This window comes from Montipora foliosa, chromosome 2, assembly GCF_036669935.1.
Source record: "Montipora foliosa isolate CH-2021 chromosome 2, ASM3666993v2, whole genome shotgun sequence".
Lineage (NCBI taxonomy): Eukaryota > Metazoa > Cnidaria > Anthozoa > Scleractinia > Acroporidae > Montipora > Montipora foliosa.
The window spans coordinates 30,050,173-30,064,063 of record NC_090870.1 but is presented as its reverse complement, the minus strand read 5'-3'; the positions used below and the strand labels follow the sequence as shown (position 1 = coordinate 30,064,063).

The 13,891-nt window shown below is 44.0% G+C and overlaps 2 protein-coding genes across 2 annotated transcripts; both read right to left on the bottom strand.

The window, feature by feature from the left end:
- Nucleotides 1-2,566: 2,566 nt before the first annotated feature.
- On the bottom strand, nucleotides 2,567-8,818 carry LOC137991471 (uncharacterized). The gene is made up of 3 exons (XM_068836551.1): nucleotides 8,765-8,818; nucleotides 7,781-8,564; nucleotides 2,567-3,156 (listed from the first exon to the last, which is right to left on the bottom strand). The coding sequence occupies exons 1-3, from the start codon at nucleotides 8,816-8,818 to the stop codon at nucleotides 2,567-2,569; spliced, it is 1,428 nt and encodes a 475-aa protein (XP_068692652.1).
- A 390-nt stretch (nucleotides 8,819-9,208) lies between these two features.
- On the bottom strand, nucleotides 9,209-10,468 carry LOC137991470 (uncharacterized). The gene has a single exon (XM_068836550.1). It carries the CDS (start codon nucleotides 10,466-10,468, stop codon nucleotides 9,209-9,211), a length of 1,260 nt encoding a protein of 419 aa, XP_068692651.1.
- Nucleotides 10,469-13,891: the final 3,423 nt, after the last annotated feature.

Below are 13,891 nucleotides of genomic sequence, written 5' to 3'. Positions count from 1 at the left end.
GCACGTTAATGTTGATGGTTGCTTAGTACTCGCACAACACAGACAAACAAGTCAAACGACCGTTGTTTATTTCACTCAGTTCACATGCCTCGGTACACTGGATAGGACTGCGCTCTTGGTGTTGACCACTAGACGAAAAGAACGCAGGCTCAGGAGCAGACAAAACTTTAGCAGGTCATATAAATAGCACCGATACTTCTCCAATAGTATCGTATTTTCCGATCCAACATAAGTGTCGCTGCTATTGGATATTTGTTATAGGTATCGGCCCATTCTAACTTGTGCAAGGATTTTACCAGCGCAATATGGTATTGTAATTTAGGGCAATCAGTCCTTACATAGTCGACAAACTGCCCGCGCAATTCCATGATAAACTTATTCCAGCATGATAGCCCGATATTCATGGCTTCTTTTTCGCAACGAATCGTATCTTCATCTTCGGTGGTAAACATTTGTCTCACGGCATAGAACCGGTTTAACTTTTCATGTTTATAGAGGAGGACCTGTAATAAAAAAATGTGTTAAGAATTAAAGTGGAGAGTTTGCAGTTAAAATTTTAGAATAACAACGGTTGTCTAGAATAATTCAATCAACTGAGCCCCTGGTGCGTGACGATCGATAAGAATTAAAAAACACAGGATCTTTCGTTTTAGGGTTATAGTCCACTGTTTCTGTCTCTGTATTGTTCGTCCATTCTATCTAAACCCACGCAAGCTCATGGGTGACGCCTGAATGCGCCAACTCCACTTCCCAAACTTGTCTTGCGCTCACCTTCCAAATAATGCAAATACAGTAAAAACCGCAACTAAAAAAAATTAGGCTATCTAGGTTGTTAAAATGGGTTCTTAATACTGGAGAAAAAACAATTGAAACATAGCTGCAAACAAGTTGGTCATTAGCCTATACTTTTATTTTCTTCAAAAAGTTGTCATAATGCGTTGGAGTGTCATTAAACTGTCAATTAATTGAAAATGACCCAGAGAAGTATAGAGAATATGATCTTTGCTAAAGGATGGATTTTCATACGCTAAATTAGAAAGTTATTATTCAAAATGCTTCAATTATGTGACTGGAAACGAAATCTGAGACATTTTGGAATTAACTGGACATGGCGGAGAAAAATGTTGGTGAGCAAATTTTGAAGCGAGCTGTTGGGAATTGCCTCCAAGATTGAACCACCAACACACTCACACGGTATCCTGATTTCTTCTACTTTATTGATCACCGAAAAAACTCCCTCGCTTAAGATTACAAAATCTCACTCTATTTTTTTCGTGTTCTAATGTCTCTCCTTTTTATCACTGTCAATCATTGGTTTTGGTTTCAACTAAAGTTTCCAATTACAAAGTTCAAGGCTATCAGATTCCCGCGTGTTCTCTGTCACGCGACTGCACTCACCATTTTCTCAAATCACATTGTTTATAATCAAAACAAAAGCTAAAATTGTGTTAACTACAACAAAGGCAACAAATAATAAAAATACTCCGCACAATTTCCGATATCCTCCCCCCATATGTCTACATTTAGAAGACATATGTTAAACTTGTATCTTTTCACTAGTAAATTTAATTTAAACGTTGATGCTCAAACTCCACATAGAATCATTTCGAATTTTCACAATTACTCAAGGTTCAATCGGCATGTTCATCATTTGCTATATCATGTATTCGCACACTCGCTGCGACTGCTGCATCACGGGCAGGTCTGAATTCTGGAACGTTTGCTTTCAGCTGGTCCTGGGAAGTCAAAGGCGTCCGATCGCACATCAGTTCCAGGGGATAGAGGTGGTTTACTGGTCTCTCGATATGGCCACCTCCGGCTCGCAGTTTAGCTCCTCGAATTACTCCATCCCGGCCAGTATACAGCGCCTCAATTATTCCCAGCGGCCACTTCCCTCTGCTTCTATCTTTTGAATGGATGATGACGACGTCACCAACTGCCAAAGTGAACCCTTTCCCGTCATGTTTCAAGTTATGTCGCTCTCGAAGTCCTCTTAGGTACTCCTTGGTCCACCGTTTCCACATGTCATCTTTAGACCTTTTGAGATACTTGGCCCGTTTACGTAGATCACGAGGCTCGCGATGTGGTTCCCTCTCTGGCAGCACCGTGGTACCAATAAACTGCATTCTGTTGGGTGAGATCAAAGGTAGTTGAACGTCATCCTCCACGTAGTCTAAAGGGCGGTTGTTTAAAGTCACCTCAACGTCTAGAAGCACGTCTTCAAGTTCATTCCAGCTAAGGCGACCATGTCCAATGGTTTTGTTTAGAGCCCGCTTCACCAAGCCAACCAACCGTTCAAACTGACCGCCCCACCATGGGGCGCGGCTCAAATTGAATTGCCACTTGATGTTTTCAGTCGACAGGTAATGGTGAACTCGTTCATCTTTCTGGACTTGCTTTAACCAGCTCGCTGTGACGGTGAATGTTTTGGCGTTATCCGAGTAGATTTTCTCCGGCCTTCCTTTTCTAGCTACTAGGCGTTTCAGACTTCTCAGAAATTCACTCGTCTCCATGCTTTTGCTGAGTTCCAAGTAGAGGGCTCGCGTAAGGCTGTATGCGTAGAGGATTATGTATGCCTTCCCTTCTTTCTTCTGAGTCCAGCAAAGTCTACTCCAACTACTTGAAAAGGGCGACTCCCTTCGGTTCTATCAAGTGGGAGGTTTCCAGGTGGTGGCCTTTCAGTGGCCTTGACTTGGAAGCGACGACAACCATAACACCCTTTTATCACTCTTTTTGCTAGACGTCTGAGCCTGGGAACCCAATAACGCTCTCTGATTCGCGTCATTGTCAGGCCAACTCCCCCGTGCAAGGTGCGCCGGTGTGCGTCTTCTACCAGTTTTACGGTGTAGGGATACGTGTCTGGCAGATGGACCGGATAATGTCCTTGAATTCGACCTCGACACTCGAAAATGTCTTCATCATTCTCTTCCAAACCCAGCCTTTGCTTATCTTCTGTGACCTTGTCGTCCAGACTCCGTTGAGCACGCTTGGTCCAAAAGACGTTTTGTCTTTGTACTTCGTTGGTCGTCAGAGGTCCCGTCATTCTCTCTTTTCTCTTCAAACGCACGTTTTCTGCGAATCCCGCAATCCAAGCCACAACCCGCAACGTTTTGGTCAGGCTAAACTTTTCTAGAAGGTCATCTAGGCAGTCGGTTGCTGCAGTGAAGCGAGGGTTGTCCAATACACCCAAACTGAGTCCGATGGACGAAGGCCATGAGCAACCAGACTCACCGGAAGTCAGTTCCCGAGAGACTTAGTAAAATATACTGGGGGGTGGAAAATGTCGGCAAACGGACTCCATCGGATCCGATGGAGACGGGTTGCGGTGGCAAGAATCCATCGGACTGCCGCGAGTCAGTTCGCGAGAGACTTAGTAAATATACAGCAAAGTATAGTTGAGGAGGGGGTGGAAAATGTCGGCAAACGGACTCCATCGGATCCGATGGAGACGGGTTGCCGTGGCAAGAATCCATCGGACTGCCGCGAGTCAGTTCGCGAGAGACTTAGTAAATATACAGCAAAGTATAGTTGAGGAGGGGGTGGAAAATGTCGGCAAACGGACTCCATCGGATCCGATGGAGACGGGTTGCGGTGGCAAGAATCCATCGGACTGCCGCGAGTCAGTTCGCGAGAGACTTAGTAAATATACAGCAAAGTATAGTTGAGGAGGGGGTGGAAAATGTCGGCAAACGGACTCCATCGGATCTGATGGAGACGGTTTGCCGTGGCAAGAATCCATCGGACTGCCGCGAGTCAGTTCGCGAGAGACTTAGTAAATATACAGCAAAGTATAGTTGAGGAGGGGGTGGAAAATGTCGGCAAACGGACTCCATCGGATCCAGTGGAGACGGGTTGCCGTGGCAAGAATTCATCGGACTGCCGCGAGTCAGTTCGCGAGAGACTTAGTAAATATACAGCAAAGTATAGTTGAGGAGGAGGTGGAAAATGTCGGCAAACGGACTCCATCGGATCCGATGGAGACGGGTTGCGGTGGCAAGAATCCATCGGACTGCCGCGAGTCAGTTCGCGAGAGACTTAGTAAATATACAGCAAAGTACTGCCGCGAGTCAGTTCGCGAGAGACTTAGTAAATATACAGCAAAGTATAGTTGAGGAGGAGGTGGAAAATGTCGGCAAACGGACTCCATCGGATCCGATGGAGACGGGTTGCCGTGGCAAGAATCCATCGGACTGCCGCGAGTCAGTTCTCGAGAGACTTAGTAAATATACAGCAAAGTATAGTTGAGGAGGAGGTGGAAAATGTCGGCAAACGCATTCCATCGGATCCGATGGAGACGGTTTGCCGTGGCAAGAATCCATCGGACTGCCGGGAGTCAGTAATAATATTATATGAAAACTACTCTGCGGCGATCGTTCTATCTCGATCACGGTTTCCATATAATCGCCGCCATACGATCGATACAATCATGTACTTTATTATTCAGGCGATTCAACCCAGTAGATTTTTGGCGAGTAATTGTGTGACCGAGTGAAAAGAAAACTTTCCATTTATCAAGTATCCTAATTTTACTACCAAAGGTTGACGATGGCTTACTTATGTCCAGAAATGCACGCGATGACAAAAATGGCAGCTTTGGCGAAAGAGCTCCACGATTGACAATCTTGGCAAAATTAGCGATTTTGGCGATATTTTGCCAGTTTCGTCAAATTAGTTCATCCATTGGTATTGACACCCCTTGGGTTAACCTTGGCAAAATCGGCAATTTTGGCGATATTTTGCCAATTTCGCCAAATTAGTTCATCCATTGGCATTGACACCACTTCGGTGAGCATTGGCGATTGTGGCGACTTTTGAGAATTTGACAAAATCGGCAATTATAGCGATATTTCAAAAGTGTAAGCGCTCGTTTCAGTGATTAGGCCTAAGCACTATTGTAAAATTTTAGCTTTCAAGAAAGCAGTCGTTTACTGATTACGCCTAAGCGCTCCTTTCAGTGATTAGGTCTAAGCACTCTCGTAAATTTTAGCTTTCATTTTGTGGTTCGGTTCACTACACCTATCACGAGATCGCTTGCCCTTGAACAATCTCCATTCATCGACTACGGGATTGCGGACCGCGGTGGCTGCTCATTATACTGCTTGCACTTTAATAATTTTCATTCATCAGCGCCACAAATTATTGCTGATTTTGAGGCTCATTTGTCGAAGTTCAAACACGCTTCGAACAGACCTGTTTAATTTCGTGTTTCACCCAGTTATTTCCGGTGCAACTGTTAAATGACATGAGGATTTGAAAAGGCTTTTCAGCTTTGTTTTCCCTCTCATCTAACACACTTGGTGGCTTCCGCTTCTCCACTTTTCATACAGAAATAATTTCTTCAGAGAAAAGTGGAGTGAAAATCACAAATTGTGTGAATAAATTACAAGAGAAAAAAGAAGCCTATCGGTGAAGTCAACGGCTTAACTGCAATACCCTGCCACCTCGAAGCTTTACCCTAAATTGCGTGGATACGCTGATACGGAGATAGGCACTGGAGACACCGAGCTCAGTGGATATGAACTATTTCTCCTTCCCGAGGCGCCAAACAAGAAGAGCGAAGGACATTGATCATGATGTATATGTATTTCTCGTTCATAAAGCACGATGATCGAGTGAAAAACAGTAATGTTTCTTAAAGCGCGATCAATCCCCTTGTTGATATGTATCTCTCGTTCTTATAGTGCGTTGATCGAATCATTTTCAATTCGGTTAACTTTCATTTTACGGTGGGTTAACTACAGGAAATAGCACTCGATTCCTGTTTAAGACTAAGCGCTCGTTTCAGCGATTAGGCCTAAGCACTCTCGTAAAACTGTAGCTTTCATTTTGTGCTTCGGTTTACTTCACTATTCAGAGTGCGTGTGAAGAAGAACGCACTGCAGTACACTTAAATACACTTTTCACGAGATCTTGTGAGGAAGAAAGCACTCGTTTACTGATTACGCCGAAGCGCTCGCTTCCGTGATTAGTCCAAAGCACTCTCTTGAAATATTAGCTTTCATTTTCACTACACTTTTCACGAGATCGTCTTGCCCTTGAACAATTTTCATTCCTCGACTACGGGATTGCGGACCGCGATGGCAGTTCATTATAGCGATATTTCAAAAGTGTAAGCGCTCGTTTCAGTGATTAGGCCTAAGCACTATTGTAAAATTTTAGCTTTCATTTTACGGTTCGAAGAAAGCAGTCAGTCGTTTACTGATTACGCCTAAGCGCTCCTTTCAGTGATTAGGCCTAAGAACTCTCTGCTTTGTGCTTTACCTTGTTGGCGATTGTGGCAAAATTGTCATTTTCGCCATATTTGCCAAATTCGCCAACATTTTCTCTTTTTTGCCATTTTTGGTTGTTGCGTTTATTTCTAGACATATCTCCGATGGCTTCGGTAGTTCAGTGACATTGCAAGCGCACACCGAGCCGGACGTTCGGCGAACAAGTTCTTGTTGGGGTAGTAATAATTTTTTGGGTTTGTTAAACATCCTTCAATGTTGTTTTCACTAACTTATTTTCATAAATAAATAACATATCAGTTATTCCGAATTAATCACAATTTCAATTAGAAAAACAAATGGAAGTTTTCATCCAGGTTCGGAACTCTAGAACTGCGAATTTGACTGACTTAGAACTCTAGAACTGGAGCTCTAGTACGTTAATCAGAACTTTAGAAGTTTGCACATACGACCATTTTACTAGAGCGGTTCTAGAATGATACAGAACTTTATATAGAGCTCTTCAAACTAGAGCAGTTCTAGCGGAATGCTATAGAACTTTCTAATGTCATAACCTTGACCATTCTATATTTCACATATAATCAATATAGAGCTCTTCTAACTAGAACAGTTCCAGAATGCTATAGAAGTTTCTAATGTCTTCTGGAATTAATCACAATTTCAATTAGAAAAACAAATGAAAGTTTTCATCCAGGGAAAGGCTCTCGTTCACGCTGATTATCTTTGTCTTCGTCACTGAAATCAGTGGATTTGACTGAAAAGCTAATAATTTATTGTTGTCGGAGATTGGATGACAAGAATTTCTGTCGCAATCGGAAATTCAATGACCTGGATTTGTGAAAATCTTGTTCAGCTTCATGCTTTAAAGAACGAGGTATAGTGTGGAGTGCAATGTTTCGTGATGTTTACTTTTGCCTCATGTCTTAAAGAACGACTAATGTTACATGTGTAGCGCGCTTGTATCGCCTCATGGCTTTAAGAACGACGTATATTTCACGTGTAGCGTGTGCTTGTTTCGTGTCATGGCTAAGAGATATTTTCTGTCACGCGCGAACTGACTTCCGAGAGTCCGATTGACTCTTGCCAGGAAGAGCTGTCTCCATCGGATCCGATCGAGTCTGTTTGCCAACTTTTTCAACCCCCCTCGCTCCTGTTAACCCTCACTTCCGGTACCACTGATCAAGCGCCATGCACCCATTTCCGGTTCCGGTCGCGATCGGACTCAATCCGCCTGCGAGTGAAGTCAACCCGACTCAGGTCGAGTGTATTGGACATGTATGAGTGAAGCCAGCAAATATTCCCTTGATGACTTTCGCCTCTGCTTGGCTCTCAGGTGTGGGACTTGTCACAATGTCCGCAGGCCACTTATCTTTGTCTTTAAGCCAACTCGGCCCTTGCTTCCACAACTTGTTGTCATCGACTGGCCCTCCTCGACTTCCCAAGTCTGCTGGGTTATCCTTGGTGGGTACATGGCGCCAAGTGATTTGTGTATGCCCTTGTATTTTCTTCACTCTGTTTTCTACTAAATGCTTGTACTGGCCGTCCCCTTTTACCCAATGGAGAGCCACTGAGCTGTCCGGCCATCCATAACTCTGTTTCAAGGGGGAAACCCATAAGCGCGTTCCTCACATTGGTAATAAGGTTCGCTGCCATGTGCGCAGACACAAGCTCCAACCGCGGAATGGTCAGTCCCTGCTTCGCAAGTCGAGCTTTAGCAGCCACCAATCCCTGGTTCACACCTGATGGCTGTCTCACTACTGCATGTACTGTTGCACACACTCCATTCTTACTTGCGTCTCCGAAGGCATGAAGCTCTATTTCTTCTATCTGCTCTTGCGCAAAGGTTAAGGCTCTTGCTACCATGACCTCAGCTGGTAACCCTGTATTCCATCGTGTCCACTGGCTCGCTAGCTGTTGGGGCAGCGGTGCATCCCAGGCGACTTTCGCGTTGCAGGTATCTCTGTAGATGAACTTTCCTTGGACAGTTAAGGGCGCCACAAGACCAAGAGGATCGTAGATCCTTGCTAGATTACGCAACAAACCTCTTTTGGACGCAATTTCATCGTCTCGAGGTATGACTATCCCGATCTGATCTTCTTCTTTGTCCCATATGAGTCCAAGGAGACTTCCGTTCTTTGCTCTCGGGGAACCAAGCTGCTGTTTAGCAAACGTACTCCCGTCTTCAACCTGGCCTTCTGGTTCTTCTAATTCGGCGACATTCGAGTGCCACTTGTTTAACTTGAACTTGGCGTCCGCGAAGATTGAAATAGCTCCCTCTTTAAGTTCCCTCGCTTCTCGAACAGTTGGTTTCCCACTGATTAGGTCGTCGACGTCAGGCTTTTACGCAGTTCAGCAACCAGTTCTGGCATGTGGCTTTCCCAGGCTTCCAGATGACACTCAATCACTCCCACAAGGAGAAAGGGAGATGGCACAAGACCAAACAGCGCCCGCGTGAATCTCAACGCTTCTACTTCAGAACGTTGGCTGGTCTGCCAGTGAAACCTGAGAGCATCTCTCTCTTCCTTCTTGATACGCACCTGAAGAAACGCTTGTTGTAGGTCACCAGTAATTAGGACTGGATGAAACCGCATGCGTATTAAGACACTCCACAGGTGGTTTTGAAGCGGGGGCCCGGAATATAGGCAATCATTTAGACTTGGCACCTTAGGGTTCGCACGTGACGAGGCGTCATACACGATTCTTAACTTTGCTGTTTCAGCTCCCATACGAATCACCGGCTTATGTGGTATGTAAAATTCCTTGCCTTGCGGTGGATCACTTGCGACCTCTACTATTCCCTTGGACTTCTGGTCTTCAATAATTTCTGCATAGCTCCCGGTCACACCCAAGCGTTGAAGTTTGTTCTGGAGGTTGCTTAGTCTTTGTAAACTCACTATTTTATTGTTCGGTAACGGTGGATGGTTACCCTTCCACGGAAGCGAGGTTTCATACCAGCCTTCTGGGTGCCGGATCAACTGCTCTCAAAACTCTGCGTAGACTGCGCGCTGATCATGTTCTGGGGTGTCCTCAAGCCCTAAGACATCCATTCGGCATAGCTCTTCATAATCAGCATGACTTGTCTGGGTCAGTAGCATATTTGTGTGGTCAATCTCAGTTCCCGGTGACATAATAGTCCACCCCAGCTTAGTCTTCTCAGCCACTGGTTCCCCAGGAAGCCCAACACGAGGCCTCTCGGATGTCTTGATGGCTGCATAATCACTAGCGCCTAATATCACATGCACTGGGAGATGTGGTTTTGGGTCGTGATCCGTCATCTCTACTCCCTTTAAATGAGCGTACGAATCGATAATCTTCTGGTAGTGACGGTTACTGATCCTCAGCAATTCTCCTCTTTCTACTCTGGTAACATCCACGCTTAGTTCCTCACCACCTTCAATCGAGCGTACTTTGATGGTGGAAAGTTCTACTTCACGTGTAGTTGCTCCAAGCATCATTTCTATTCGACGAACTTCTTTGGCACGAGAGCGCTTGGGAAGTTTATCCAGAAGTGCAGCTGATGCATACGAGCTCCCAGCTCCAGTATCGAGAAGTGCGCGGCAAAGTACTCCCTCCACGCTTACTTTTACAACAGGATAAACAACGCGTCCATCTTTCCCGGTAGCGGTCAACAATTGGTCACCTTGCATACAAATCGACGTATGTTTTTTCTGTCCACACTTTTGGCAACGCAATCTACTCTTGCAGTCAGTCGCATGATGTTTGGGCCCTGTGCAATTAAAGCACATTCGTTTCTGCGCTATCATCCTCTTCCTTGCGTCTACCATGGGTACGCGCGAGCAATCCCACAAGGCGTGACTGGTGTCTTGACAATAAACACACTGGAATTGAGTTTTGTTGTCTGCATAGTACAGGCGAAATTTGTTGTTAGGGCGCTTAGGAGGTATAACCTTGTTTGGGACGGTACGATCTTCAGTCGCCGGATTTACGTCTCTCCATTTCTTCAGGGCTTGTGTTAGCCGAGGTAAATCCCAGTCCTGCCAGTTTTCTTGTCCCCTAACCAGATCAGCTTTGATTCCTTTCAGTTTATCTAGCACACTTCTTGTCATACCGTTTACTCTCTCGATTTTTCCAAGGGTTTCCAGCGCCTGGACGTTGAACAGTAACGTTTTGTAGAAATCATTCACTTGCTTAGGATCGGCGTTTGTCACAGTGGGGAGCTCAAGAATGTTGTTTACGTGGGTGTTGATAATTTCGCTGATTTTGTCATACTCTTCTTTCATTATGTTTTTCGCTCTTTCATGACCTTCTATGGTTAGCGGTAATCCGTCAATGTCTGCCCTGACCTTGGGCTCCAGTAGCTCTTTAAAATAGGCAAATCCGTTTTGTCGATCTCAACTTCGAATTTGTTGATGAACGGCAGCCAATTCTCGTACGATCCGTCGAACCTTGTAATAGTAAGCTTCCGCAGTTTTGAAGATACGATTTTCTTCGTATTTTTTTCCTGCTGACTGGCTTCTACGGCCTTGTGAAATTTCATCTGCCGATCCAACAACTCACGTTCTAGACTCATCCGCTCCTCGTGTTTGGCCTTTGCGAGCGCATTTTCCTTTTTATCGGATTCCATCTTGTCCGCCAGACGCTTTTCTTCTTCCATTTTTTCCACAAGCTGTCTTAGTGTTAAGGCCCTTTCGTCTGCTTCTTTAAGGAATCCATCAAACTCCTTCGTCCAAGTATTGACCACCTCTTCTGATTCACCTTCTGTGAATTTCCGTTCGACAATAGATTCTTTGACAGTATGAAAAGCTTGCAGTTTTGACATCAATAGCGCCCCGTGCCTGGCTATCGCTTCTGTGTTTTGTGAACCGATTACGTCTTCGGTTTTGCCCAGAGAAAACTTGAGAGACAGCATCTTCCCGTTAAATTCTTTAATTAATTGCTCCATGGCAATCGCCTTCTGTTTAGGTGCAATCTTCGGCTTGTAAAATCTAGGAGAGTTCCTTTATCACTTCGCAATGATCCTTGCGTTGCTCTTGCTCGAGCCTAATCCCAGTATAATATTATGTGTCCCGTCGGAGGTGCCACTTGTGTTGGGAATTGCCTCCAAGATTGAACCACCAACACACTCACACGGTATCCTGATTTCTTCTACTTTATTGATCACCGAAAAAACTCCCTCGCTTAAGATTACAAAATCTCACTCTATTTTTTTCGTGTTCTAATGTCTCTCCTTTTTATCACTGTCAATCATTGGTTTTGGTTTCAACTTCAAGGCTATCAGATTCCCGCGTGTTGTCTGTCACGCGACTGCACTCAACATTTTCTCAAATCACATTGTTTATAATCAAAACAAAAGCTAAAATTGTGTTAACTACAACAAAGGCAACAAATAATAAAAATACTCCGCACAATTTCCGACAGAGCCATGTACTCGCGTGGTAACACTGATGAAGAGAAATCAAAGCAGAAGAAAGAATGGAAGAAAAGGAAACATGAGCGGCGAAAAAAAAAATGCTACAAAAAACTCTTCAACCGAAATGCCTGTGGAAGAAAGAAATGATCGCACAAGAATGGACCTCAAAGACGAACGTGATAATCCTCCTTATTCAGTCGGCAAAAGCATAAATGTTGAAAAGAATACTATTTTAAAGAATAGGGCCAAAGTGGAGCAAAGAAAGCCCTCCGCATTTCAACAAAATGCACGTGGGGTTTTAGTAAGCGACCAGCGACCTTTGACGGGATTTTCAAGGGGGGCGGTGATGTTGCAGATGGCACGTGGGGCAAACGTCGTCGAGAAAAAACCACGTAAATCAACTGTGAGTGAAGTCCATCGACTTCGAAGTGTGATCACAAGAAATATTCAGATACCGAGAGAGTCTAAAACTTGTCTGAAAGAACTGGATTCAGATTATCTTCAGTTGCTGTCTGAGCATGCTGTTGGCTGTGGAAGTTACGGACAATGTTTCCACGCTCGCTATCGAGGTATCGAAGTGATTGTGAAGAAAATGACCCAGACGACACCCTAGAAAGCAAAGAGTCTGTAAAGAAGAGTCTACTGAGAGAGGCTGAGATCGTTAATGCTTTAGGTGACCACACGGGACTTCCAATGTTTTTTGGTGTTGTTACTAAAAAGGAGCCGTTGTGCTTGGTGACGCAATTTCATGGGGTGAATGGCGAAAGCATTACCCTCCACAAGGCTGCCAACAAAAGAATGATTACACTGTTGGACAGCACTGAAATATTCATTCAAATATGCTTGGCCCTGAAACATGTGCATTCAAAAGGTTACCTGCATAATGACATCAAAGCCAACAATGTTGTTCTTGAAAAAGATCTCATACATTCATTGAAATTCAAACCTGTTCTCATAGATTTTGGGAAAGGTACGAAGGTGGAAGAAAGTTCTGGGTCAGTACTGTCAACTAAAAAAAGAACTACACCTGCAAAGACGTACTTGGCCCCAGAAGTTATCAAGAATGGTATCTACAGTATTGCCAGCGACTTGTATTCTTTAGGAAAAATGCTAAAAGCTGTAGCAAAAGCAGTTGGATTTTATCACAAGGTCCGTGCACTGGTTAAGGAAGGTACGGCTGAATTACCGTTATCAAAAGCTGCTCTTGCTTTTTTTATGGACAAACTTGGCAAACTTAAATCTGACCTGAAAAGGACAGGCATACAGGCACCTGAACAGTTGATGTAATAATTGCTACTGGCGTTTCTCTTGTTTCCAGGTCACAATTTTTTGGCTATAACTTTTGTCCAGTTCTTAAATTTCTCACTTCTCAGTAAACCATTAACTGCTTGACTAGGGCTAGTTATTTCGATATCGTTGTATGAACTTTATATCAAATTTTTTTCTGAAACGTGTCTAGTTGCTGCTAAGGTCTGAAAAGTTTCAGTTACTTTGTATCTCCGAACATAAACCGTTTTTGACAAAGACCGTCGAAGTTGTTCTCTGAATTTGCAAAACTTCCTTTACACTAACTGGGTAATTTATATGGGAGTAAAGTGAGATCATATTTGTTGCTTTTTAGAGGCGGGAAGGTTCTAACTTAAATGGCTTAAATTTCGTGATTGTTTTCACGGTAATTCACAAATTAAAAAAGCCGCAACTGTGCTTTGTTCTTATCAAAGGTAAACAAGGAAGTGACCACTGAGTGGCGACAAGCTTTTTAGTTTTTTGCACCAAACATAATTCTGGCACACTTGTACATAAATTCGTTTCAATTTATTAAATGAAGTGGAAAAGCTTTATTCAGCTTGGACGTACTGATTGGTAGCCGGTGCGGTGAGAAGGAATAGTGTTTTAAAATATCCGCCTGTGAAAAGTTTGTGGTAGGTGGCCTGTGATTTCCTCAATCCATCCATTTCAACAATTCGATGAGCATCCGATTTAATGCAATAACACACTTGGTCCTCTTGGGTAGAAGTTCAATATCCCGTGAGATCTTCGGAAACACTAAAGAATCCAGTGAAATATAAATTTGTTCTTGTTTGCTTCGTAACTCTGGTCTCCAGAGATATATTGTGGTCTTCAGGTAGCAGTAGCATCGGAAAATGGCCTGATGCTCAATTGTGGTTGCCCTTTAAGGGCAAGTTTATCGTCCTTGTTTTCATTTCAGGATTCTCACCAGAATGGTTGGGCTCCTCTGCATTGACCTGAAATCCTGATGCCGATGCATCTCTTTCGATTTTTGAGTGCTTCC